The 12,449-nt window shown below is 34.5% G+C and overlaps 1 protein-coding gene across 1 annotated transcript; it reads left to right on the top strand.

Annotated features, from left to right (window-relative positions):
- Positions 1–1,252: 1,252 nt before the first annotated feature.
- Positions 1,253–2,574, top strand: LOC107913218 (probable WRKY transcription factor 15). Its single transcript, NM_001327079.1, is given in 3 exon segments — positions 1,253–2,102; positions 2,182–2,307; positions 2,384–2,574. Coding segments are annotated over 3 exon segments (1,038 nt in total). The 5' UTR covers positions 1,253–1,350; the 3' UTR covers positions 2,544–2,574.
- The last annotated feature ends 9,875 nt before the right edge of the window (positions 2,575–12,449 follow it).

Raw genomic sequence — 12,449 nt, 5'->3', positions numbered from 1 at the left:
TTTTGACTGCATCATCCGCGTGTCCCAAGCTTCCTTAGACCAATTTGATCTGCATGGACCCCACTGATCAGGTCTAGAATATACATTTAAGTCAGTTAACCAAAATCTAGTTAGAAATTTTGAAGACAAAAAATAGTAAAGTTGAGCAAAAATTATTAAATTATTCGTTAAAAGTAATTATTAATTTATCTGAAAATTTTCATTCAAGTTATTAAATTATTAAAATTATTATTGTATGCTATTTTTTATTCGTACTGCTTGCACCAACTGAAATTCTAATTTCTCTTCTCTCTTGTAGTTTGATTATTTTATAAAACAACTTTAAACGTTACAAATATTTGAACCATAATTCAAACTTTCTTCTATGATATTTGAAACTAATTATTGGGTTAACTTAGATCTGAGGTATGTTCTTTTATTTGAGGTATGGAATTGTCGTTTGGAGTTTGCTAGACGAACTTTTAAAAAATCAACAGCATAATAACGTAAATAAAAACTTTCAAATAATTTAGTAATCATTTTAAAATTAAGTGACCAAAACATAAACTTGTTAATAATTTAATAAACTTTTGATATAAATTTTTTTTAACAAATATATAATTTATTTTTAATAAAATAAGAAATATGAAACCGTCTAATTTACTTTTTGAGAAGAAACAGTCAATTTGGTTTAGGTTAAACTTTGCCGTCTAAAGTAAATTATTTACAACCCTATTATTATACGTATCTAATGCTAAAGTAGAATCTCTAATTTTGTAAAATTATAAGAAAAAGAAGAAGAAGAAGAATGCATTAATAGTACAAGTAATTTAATTTAAAGAAAAACTAAAAAAATATTTTCCCATGTTTTATAATCTAATTGATTTAACAGCAAAAAATATGTCTTGAAAACCATTAAATAAAAAAGTAATATGTTTCAGCGTATTTGAATTTATATATTTTTATATTAATAATAATGCTTATGCTAATCGAGCTAACACATTATAAAAGTTAGAATCTAATAATAATGATTAATAAAGTTAAAATCTCATTGGTTGTTTTTATTTAACTAATAATGAAGTGAAATGTGATGAATATTAAGTTATAAAATAATGAAATGGTTGGATGTTCATGAAAAAAGGACTTATATGGTTGGAGTTGGATGTTATTAGTACCCATATAGGAGGGCAAATGTTAAAGTAACAGCTCAGTGACCTAATTGAGCAATAGGGTTCCATAGCCGATGGTACCCTGTTGACCAAATTAGTCCAGTGCTCCCTTTATCAACAACCCTCTCTACGTTTTCTTTTCACTTTTTTTTTTGTCCTCCCTCTCTTCTTTTTTCCTCCTTTGAATGGTGTTGTTGCAGACATGGCCGTTGAACTCATGATGAGTTGCAGGAACGGTGACAGCTTCGCAGCCAAAATGGAAGAAAACGCCGTCAAAGAAGCCGCGTCCGGGCTCGAAAGTGTTGAGAAACTCATCAGATTACTTTCTCAAACTCAACAGCAGCAGCAAAGTAACAGTAATAATCAAGAGAAATACCAGGCTTCCTCTATCTCAACAACATCTAATTCCCTGGATTTGGAAATGGACTGCAAAGCTGAGGCTGATGCCGCCGTTTCAAGGTTCAAGAGAGTTATCTCTCTTCTGGATCGAACCAGGACCGGACATGCTCGTTTCAGACGAGCCCCTGTTCAACCCAATCAAGAGCAAGAAACCAAGGTTTATTACGCAACACCGATCCAGCAGATTCCGCCACCAGTGACTACTGCTTATCCTCTTCCTCCTCCTCCTCCTCCTCCTCCTCCTCATCATCATCATGATTTTATGACGGTGAAAACAGGGGGTTTAGAGAGGATTGATTCGTCGAAAACCATTAATTTTTCGTATTCTTCTGCTGGGAATTCGTTTATGTCATCCTTAACGGGAGATACTGATAGTAAGCAGCCGTGTTCATCGTCATCTGCGTTTCAAATTACTAATTTTTCTCAGGTTTCCTCGGCTGGGAAGCCTCCTTTGTCTTCTTCTTCTTCTTTCAAGAGGAAGTGTAGCTCCGACAACTTGGGTTCTGGCAAGTGCACTAGTGGGTCTTCCGGTCGCTGCCATTGCTCTAAGAAAAGGTACTATTACTCAATCCATCGATTTCTTTTTGAACTTTCTTATCATGTTGTGTATTTAAAATTTTTGTACTTTTGACAGAAAACTGAGATCGAAAAGGGTGGTGAGGGTTCCGGCAATAAGCCTGAAGATGGCCGATATTCCACCAGATGATTACTCATGGAGGAAGTACGGTCAAAAACCGATCAAGGGATCCCCACACCCAAGGTATGTGGATTAGAAAAAGGTTTTGCACAAATTTCCGCACATTGTTTTCCTGACTAGAAATTCCAACATGCAACAGGGGTTACTATAAGTGCAGCAGTGTAAGAGGATGTCCAGCTCGCAAACATGTTGAAAGAGCCTTAGATGATCCATCGATGCTAGTAGTTACCTATGAAGGCGAGCACAACCATTCCCTATCTGTTGCTGAGACCACTAATCTCATCCTGGAATCTTCGTAAAAAATCCCCCCAAGTTTCAAATTTAATTTTCTCTTACATTATGTGTAGGATGGAACAATTTTAAATGTGTTCTCAAGTTAAAAGAAAAAAGAGAAGAAAATCAATCTCGAAGGAGATATTTCCTCTGTAAAATATATCTATATGCAGAAGCTTTGTTTAATTAAAAGGGAAGATGGTGGATTTGGTATTAGATTTTTATCTAAAAGAAGGGAAATTGGGTTTATTTTTATATAATTCGTTTGCTTTCTTTAATCTTGTTTCTAGATGCCGACTGACTACTTTTTTCCTTCTTACACAAGTGAAGCAAATTTTCTACGTATAAATAGTAATAAAAGGCAAAAAAGAAAAGGACTGAGTCAAAGAATTGGATAGATGTGGACCAATCTGTCGTGTTAGAGGGGTTGTTGACTATAACACAAATGAGGACGGCGAATTAACTATGGGTTGGTGTTGGGTAGCGATTTTATACAATTTCTATTACAACTTGTGATGCTTGTTTGCTTCAACTTTTTATTCTTTTTTATATTATAGCATAATTAGTATAATATTTCTATGTTTAGTTTGTAAAGATTATGAATATAAGTGGTAATCTTAACCTCAGTTTTTTTCTTTTGGTAATGGAAGCTTTCGAAGTAACTTTCATTTTTATGACATTTTTGTTTTTTTATTATAAATTTGAGGAATTTTATCCCTTCATTTTATAATTTTTCTTATGTATATTAATATTTACAATAACTATAATATAATCTTTTAAATGTAAGATTTTGATTTTTGTAAAAGAATATACACACACGAGTTTAAAATAGAAATAATTATTAAAATAATTTTATATTTTATCACCTAAACGATGAACCTAGCATAACATACCTAATAATACCTTCAACTTATATTTTGATAATTCTATTACTACAGATTATATTATACTCAAAGTCAAATGACGCAAATAACTCTAAAAAAGGGGAAAACTTGAGAGAAGTTAAAATGGGTGGGTGGGGAATTGATTAGTTTCTTCTTTTAGGACATAAATCCCAAAATTGTGTGTTTTTGGTTGCTACAACTTTCCTCTAACTTCAACCTTCAAAAGTGGAAAATATTGTACCTTCATTATTATTCATCAATTTTATCTCACTTTGTATTTTAATCAAATTTTATTTCATTTAATCCATATAATTGTACCGTCAATATCAATTGTTTGACATACAACATTTTGAAAATTTCTTTCTAAAAAATTATCTGGGCAAATGTTCACCTTTTGAGGCAGAATTTTGGGTATTCTGGACAAACTTCTCATCTTATTAAATAAGGGATACAAGAGAGCCACACTCCAGACGGATAATTTAGAGGTGGTTAATGCATTAACGATGAAAGGGACGATGAACTCAGGTATTACCTTGCTCGGAAAGATTTAAAGTCTTATGCGTTCTGGAGGATAATGAGAGGTCAGATATGTTCATAGGGATTGTAATTTAATTGCAGGTCATCTGGCAAAGATTAGCCTTACTTGGCAGACAAGCTTACAAATATTTGAAGTGCCACCTGAAATTGTATCTATGGCTCTTCAACAATACAAAGCAATTAGTGTCGCTTAGTAGTTGACTTGATGTAATTTTGTTTTATTTTTCACAAAAAAAAAATTATTCTAAAAAAATCGATTCCCCTCAACAAACATGATTCTAATTTTTTTATTCGATGAAAATTTACTACATGAATTTTATTGTAAGTTTACGAGAATTGTTTTTATAACAATATATTGTTATAAGGGTGTAAAAACCATTTATCCATAAAGAGAAAGTTGATTGTAATTTAAAGATGGGTAATAGTAATTGACATTGATACCATAACCATTTATTTCAAATCCTTCCTACAAAAATCAAAAGGTAAAACAAGACAAAAATATCACTATCCCAATACTGGATTTGTTTGACTCTCTTAATTATCGGAACCGAATGATGAATTAGACAAACATCCCATATGTTTGAGAAGAATCGTATGCTTTTTCCTAGCAATTTCTTTCCCCCCTACCTTCTTCCTTGTTACATCCACTTTTGTGTTCAGATTACTACATTTTCTTTTTCTTCATTTTTAAAAACGGTTAGTAAATTCAGGAGTGAAATTAACTTATAAATTTAAAAAATAAAATATAATTTTCTCATATATTAATTTTAAATTTTAAATACTTTAAAGAAAACTAAAAGATGAATTTTTAATTTTTGTGACAAGGTCCTTACCTACTCCTGAATTTGCGTAAATCAAATATTCACTCCCTTGTTCTTAAATTAGAGTAAAAGCTAATATCATAAGAAGATAAGAATATGGTTTGAAAATAAGTATGGAATAATAGATGTTGACGTTTCACTTTTAAATCTATTAAATATTAGGGTCATCAAATGTATCAATAAATCAAGTCGCAAGTTTATAAATTAAGTAAATTATATTGGTATTCAGGCAAATTACCATTAAAATTCTTTTTTTAAATAATTATCGAAATGGGCCCGATAAATAATTATTTACCGGAATGGACCCATTTCCCAGAAAGCGCGTCCACGTCAGCGCGATGTCAGGGTACGTGACAGGAAAACGCGTCCTTGAGGGAGCTTTTTTCTCGATTCATTACTTTTAGGGTTTAGGGTTAAAAATTAAATAAATAAGGGATTAGAGTTTAGGGTAGAGGTGTTCATGGGCCGGGTAGGGCCTGGTTCGGGAGGGGCCCAAAAACAATTTTAGCCCGCTTACTAGGCCCGGGCCGGCCCGGCGCGAAATATGAGACTGAAATTTTTCCAGGCTCGGCGGGGGAAAAAATTTATAAGCCCGAGCCCGGCCCGGTCGGACCCATTTTTTAATAAACACCAAAAAAATATTTTAAAAATAAAAAGAATAAAAAAAGTATTTTAAAATATTTTAAAATTAAAGAATAAAAATATTTATTTATTATATATTCGGGCCGGGCCATGCCGGGCTCGAGCCAAAAAAGTGGTGCCCAAGGCCTGGCCCATTTTCTAAACGGGCCTCGTTTTTTTGCTCAAACCCATAAATAGGGCCTATATTTTTACCCGAATCCTCCCTTATTTTTTGCTCGGCCCATGAACACCTCTAGTTTAAGGTTTGTCAATTAAATTATTTTAAAATTTTTCAAAATTGGATTAGTTTTCGTGTTTATTATTTTTTAAGAAAAATTTAATGAAATAATATAGAAATATTCAACATATTGCCTTATTTAAAAGAATTTCTATTATATTAAAAGTGTAAAAGTAAATTTCTATTTTAGTACATGAAATAATATAGAAGAATTTCTATTTTATTACATCAAATAATATCAAAATATTCAAAATGTTTGTACAAATATATTAAAATAGCTTCTAAATCTCTGTGGTCGCTGGATTCAGTGCCACATGACGCCCGTCGACGGTTACGCGCTGGATTCCTCCTTTGTCCAGCTTCCGGCGGGGGTTGTGGTTGATCCGGCGGAGATTCTGGTTCCTCCGGTAGGGTATCTGGTTGTCGGTGTTGGGACGATGAGCCACCTTGATAGAATAGTGACTGTGGAGGTGTTTGCATCACCAACGGCGAAGCTGTTTGAAACCCATACAGTGATGGGGATTAGTAAAAATTAGAGTTCCCCAACGACCCCTATTGCGATCCCTCGTGCAATACTGGCATATACATCGGCAATCCACTAGGCGTAACGAAAAATGAAGATGAACCGTGCCATTGACTCCAACCTGTCATAGGACTCGAAAAAGGAAACATATAAGGGTTAGGATACATAAAAGGGCTAGGATACGCACCTGGCATCATTTGAAAAAGCTGTGTCGTGGGTATCGTTAGTTGAACTACTAGGTCAGGTGACTGTGTCGGTGCTCTCGTTGGGCCTAGTGATTGAATGGCCGCTGATGAAGGGTCGGATAATTGTTTGGGCCTCGTTGATGGGCTTGCATTGCCATCTATTCATCTTGGATTTAAAGGCCCACGTCGTTCCCTTTGGACACGTAATTGCCATTGCCTCTCCTCTGCCGACAGTAAATACGACTTGCCATGGATCCTAAACCATGGCATGAATTCCGGCACGCACGCTAACTCTGGAACGATGATCAGTTCTCGAGTAGGTATATAATCATACCGATCTTCCCACATTTGGGTGTAGTACAACCAGAATCTCGGCCAATCCGCATGCAATTGCCGTAGGTCGATTTTGTGGTGATCATCAAACACCTCAGGTGCCACGGGAATAGGTTGTCTACATCTAAATTGCTGTAACACTTTGTCTGACTGGTGCATCTCCGCGGTATAAAATTCTTAACTACAACCGCTGTATTCACTCGTGCTTTGTTCAACTCAAAGAGAGTTTCACTCGGGCAATAAGAGATATTCTTTATAACTGGATAGGTTGCTGTTTCGGGGAGAAGGTAAGGGTCCAATCGCATAGTTGATCAACGTGACTTTCACCTACCAAGCATTTCGATTTTGGAAGTACTCATCCGGAATTATTGCTCGAATTGTCGGATCCTCGTATGGTGTCCATTGAAACTATATGAACATGATGGAAGTATTAGTTATATATATAATACTAAATACTAAATACCAATCGACTAGCTCATGATGAAAAGATCAATTTTATTTAATACTTACTTGTGCTTTCGACTGTTGGTCTAATAGAAGCCGTATATCTTCAAGAGAGGTAGGTAATCGAGCATAACTTGTCGGATGGTTCTACCTAATTAAATAATTTTTTAGCATACTATTATTTTTAAAAATCTACGTAATAATTGTAAAATATAATATAAAATTTACCTCGTTATGAGTGGAAATATATATGGGTGGTCCACTCGAGGGCGTAAAAATAGAAAGCGAAACCGTGCCTATGACTGCAGTAGTGATAGGCAACCTCCGATTTTCGTTTTACTCGGTTGCGTCGCGCCGCACATCTCCCGATATAATGATGCCAACACGGCAGACCCCCAACTCAATTCACCAGTTGCTCTAAAATCAACGAGTTTCAGCAGCCATCTTAGATGTATGAGGTTCTGTGACAAGTCCGGCATCAGATAACCTCCAATTATCTGAAGAATGTATGCCCTAGCATATTGGATTCTTTCTACTTCGGTTGAATCATCAACTGAATCTGGGAATGTGTCTCGTAACCAGCCCATCTCGATCCGACCTTCGTTAATTTTCTCCGGAATAGCGCCCAAAAGCTCGTAGCACACCGCTCCCCAATCGCCAGATTGAACAGACCTGGTGACTGGGTACCCGTCCACCGGTAATCCCAATTGCAGATTGACATCTTCCAAAGTGATAGTGCACTCTCCACATGGAAGATGGAATGTGTACGTCTCGGGTCTCCACCTCTCAATCAACGCACTGATAAGTTTTAGGTCCAACTTGCATCCCCGGCCTACCGTCGCCACGTGCCAAAAACCCGCTTCCCGCAGGTAATTCTCTACCAACGGTGATGGAGGACCATGCATATTACGTATATAGCATTCCAATATCCGATCTACAGACTTTTATAACAAATAATAAATTAATAATTATTTAAAATTGCATAAATAAAAAAATCTTAAATAATATTTAAAAAATAAATTTAACACTTACCACTTTCATTTTTTCGACGGATATGTGCTTGTTATCAAGACGAATTAATTCTCTGGCCATTGCTAAATTCGTACAAATTTTTATGATTTAAAAAAATAAAAAAAATTAATTTTTTTAAAAATAATTGAAAATAGGGATTTAAGAGAAATTTGAGAGGAAATTGGGGTTAAATATGGATTTGAGAGAAATTTGGAAGGAAATTGAGAGCAAATTGAGAGGAAACTGAGAGGAAATTGATAGAATAATTGAGAAATGATTAATTTGTGAAAAAAAAATGAAGGGGTGGAGAGTATTTATAGTTTTTTTAACCGTTGGGGGGCCAATGGTCAAAAAAATGACCGTTGGTACTGTTCACGCGCGGGGAAAACGCGTCTCCAAGGACGCGCTGACGTGGCAGGAAAACGTGTCCACGTAAGCGCGCTTTCTGTCCACGTGGACAAAGCGCGCCCTTGAGGACGTGTTTTGTTGCCACGTTAGTAGAAAGCGTGCAGATGTGGATGCGCTTTTACTATAAGGGCTCATTTTGGTAAATAATTATTTACTGGACCCATTTCGGTAATTATTTAAAAAAGGGCTTTTAATGGTAATTTGCCATTGGTATTCACTCAATTATTAATAAATTTTTTTAGTAATTTAATTATAAAAAGTTACAAAAGATCACGTAACTATTTGCTTTTTCTTTTTTTTGTTATCAATTGTTAAATGACTAATAAATAGATAACATGACAACTTTTAAAATTGGCATAATAATAAATTTAGTCCTTAATATTTACAAATTGTTTTAATTTAGGTTTTTTTTTTAAAAAAATTAGCCCTCAATGTTTAAAATTACCTAGCTTTATCCTATTTTTTTTTGGTAGATAAAGAAGCTAAATACATTTAGTCATAACAGGAACTATATCTAACACCAACACTATCTTGTAAAATTTCCATCTCGATCATCTTGGGAGGAATATTATAAATTCTTAAACCAATAGGAACATTTCTTATTAATGTTGCCATGGAATCTGCAGCCATATTTGCTGTACATGGAGTGAATATCACCTTCACATGTCAATCACTTGCTAACAACTAGATCTATTCATGGGTCGGGTCACCCGGTCCAGCCTGAAGGCCCGTCTGAAATATGGGAGGGTTTGGGCAAAAATATAGACCCGAAAAATGGGCTTGGACAAAAAAATAGGGTCCGTTTCCAGGCCTCGGGTAAGGCATTTTTGACCTAGGCCCGTCCCGAATTCACTAAAGTACAAAATAATATGTTTTTTAAAATATTATTTTATCATTATTTTCTCCCTATTTTGCTACCATTTTACTATTATGTTGCTACTATTTTGTTGTTATTGTTTGAATATTATATAAAATTTATTTTATTGTTAATTTTATTATTATTTTAAAGACATTTGTTAATTTTGTTATTATTTTAAAGGCATTTGCTTGTTAAGTTGCATCTATCTTAGTGTTATTTAAGTATACATATTTTTTAAAATTTATTTTCAATTCGTTGAGAAATATTTATTTTGATGTTTTTAGTATTTTTGATGTATTATATATATATTTTAAAATAATATAAAAATTAATATGGGCGGGCTGAGTCGGGCCCAAGTTTTAACATTTTTATCCGAGTTAGGCTTGGATAAAATTTTAGGCCCATTTTTTGAGCTGGGCCCAGGCCTAGCAATCTGGCCTAAAATTTTAGTTGAGCCTGACCCGAACCCAGCTCAGCCCGGCCTATGCACACCTCTACTAACAACTCTTTGACAATTCGTGCCAGACTCCTTTACTAACATGCCAATCCTTTGCGTTATCCTATTTTTTTTACATGAAATCATAATTCAATACACAATATATAAATTAGAAACAAAAATAAAAATAGTTTTTTTAAAATTATGTTTATAATTAAACTAAATAATCCGTTTCTTTTATTATACTTTATATTATTTTTATTAAACTGGAACAAGTAATTTATTAATTTTAGATAAATAAAATTAAATATAATTTTAACCAATGTCAAAAGTTATATAGCAGCTCACCTCAAACATTGAAAAGCTTAAAAGAAAACAAGACATTGTGTGTGTTCTAAATTTTCTTCTTTTTTTTTTGTCAAATCATAGCTGTAAATTAACTTTGGTCGGAAAGCTTGTTTTTCTTCTTCGAACCCTATCTTGACCACCTTCCTATGTCAATTCATTCACGTTTGTTTTCTTTTCTCTTTCTTTATTTGGGAGGGGGGAGGACAGTGATTGCCCATTTGCTCTGTAGCTTGTTTGAACCAAACAATATTTGAAGACAAATTTGGGAACATAATAGACTTCATCCTGTTCCTGTTATTGTTCATCCATGTTGAAATATTAGCATACCCACGTATAAAAGCTACAAGACAGTTTTCCATGGTTATATTTTGTTTTCGCTTGGAACCTAACACGTGCATGTTCTATAATTGGTTGCTTATGTGACGCAATACATATACTATTTATTAAGTCCTTGATTGAGCTAGTATCACTTTTAACCGGATTGCTAACTCGGTTAGAAAATTATAGAAATGTCCTTCCATGATTAAAATATATATTATTCGAGGTATTTTAATCTTTTCTTTTTAACAAAATCCAATTAAAATATACACATGATGAGATTTAAATCCGCACCAATTAAGTTATTAAAACATTAAATTTACCACTCAACCAAAGTTTTATTTTGATGTATTACATGCATTTTTGTTTTAATATAAACAATTTATTATCTCCATCAATTGTATAATTAGTTTCAAACTATACGTTTCATTGTTTATTGTATGTTATTTTTAAACAATCATCTATGTTTTAAATATGTGGTTTCCAAACGCATATGAGTGATAGAATTTCTAGTATGAATGATATTAATTAAGTTGGTGTCACAAGTTGATAGCAAACTAGTTTTGTATGTTTAATGTACTTATTTTTGGTCAAATTTTGAATAGAATAATACTAAGCTTGTGATTTCTTGTTTAAATTTTATAAGGACGCAATTGGAATGCCGAAGTTCAAAAGAACAAGTAAATTGGGTTAAATTAGAACGAAAAGCAATAAAAGGGGCCAAATTGAAATGTTGCAGAATTGGTGGCTGATAAAAAAAATCAAATTTTGATTTTTTCAAACTCTATAATCAGAAAAATATCTAATTTTTATTGGTTGTTAGGCATAATTTTAGAGGGAATCATGCTAAAATTAGCATATGAGAAGTGTATAAAAGCCTGGAAAAGGTAGCATGGAAGGACACTTGAAATTGAATTGAAAACAATTTTTTTCTTTTCCCTTTTCACGTGTCTGTAGCTTATCAAGCTTACTGCCATTTTTTTTGTTCCCTTATTTTGGTGCAATTGTTCTTTAAGTCCCCTCTCCTTTTCACCAATCACTATTACATTTAAAGTCGTTCTCATCATCCAACAAAGCATGATAAATTTCATGCTCAACTAAACCCCATTTAGCTTTGGTCCGGTCATCGCTCCGGTCGAGAATCGTGATAAATGAATCCGCACTAAAATCTTACAACACGGTATTTATTATCTCTCCGAAATATGGAATAGTCACATTCGTCCTTCAAAGAACTGCCACCAAACACCATCGTTCACCTCTCCTTCTCCTACCTAACCGTCGCCACACCTTTTCCTATAAGAACCGCCACTGCTTCAAACCCAAACACCACCATCCCACATCCTCAAAACACCCAACCACCACACCTACTACCATAAACAGCTCCGCCCTTTAACCCACACCATCACACTTCAAATGTCGCTACACTGCTCCAAAACCTAAACGCCAACACTGCCCAAAACACTAAAAACGTCGCTCCTCGAAATCCTAAAAAGGCACCGTGAATCGCCGTAACAAATGCCATCATTTGCTTCTTAACCCAAACACCGACCATGGTTCGTACTAGAAATCAAGCAATCGACGGTTTCTCAGTTTCTCGTAATCGAGGTCGCAAACGATTTTTAGCACCACCTGTTATCAACATTAATGACGAAGATTCAGAATCGTCTCCACCACCACCGATACAAGCTGTTGGACCAAGTCAACACCGCTGTTGAAGGAGCTCAACACTGGATGAGGTAGAAAATCTACAAATTAGTTCAGATACTTCCGACGGGGTAAGGTACGACGTCTCGAATCTCCAACCGATTTTTTCATTGCTAACATATCCAACAGGACATTCAGACGGAACTAGCACCTTTGATTATCATGGCGCAAAACCTTTGAATCAACACAAGCAACCTCCTATGTGCCAAACAAGGGTAGCCACCACACGTGCTCGATAGCAATCGTCACACCAATTAAGTGA

Source organism: Gossypium hirsutum, chromosome D11 (assembly GCF_007990345.1).
Source record: "Gossypium hirsutum isolate 1008001.06 chromosome D11, Gossypium_hirsutum_v2.1, whole genome shotgun sequence".
Lineage (NCBI taxonomy): Eukaryota > Viridiplantae > Streptophyta > Magnoliopsida > Malvales > Malvaceae > Gossypium > Gossypium hirsutum.
Note: the sequence above shows the minus strand (reverse complement) of the source record. Positions and strands in the feature narration are given on the sequence as shown.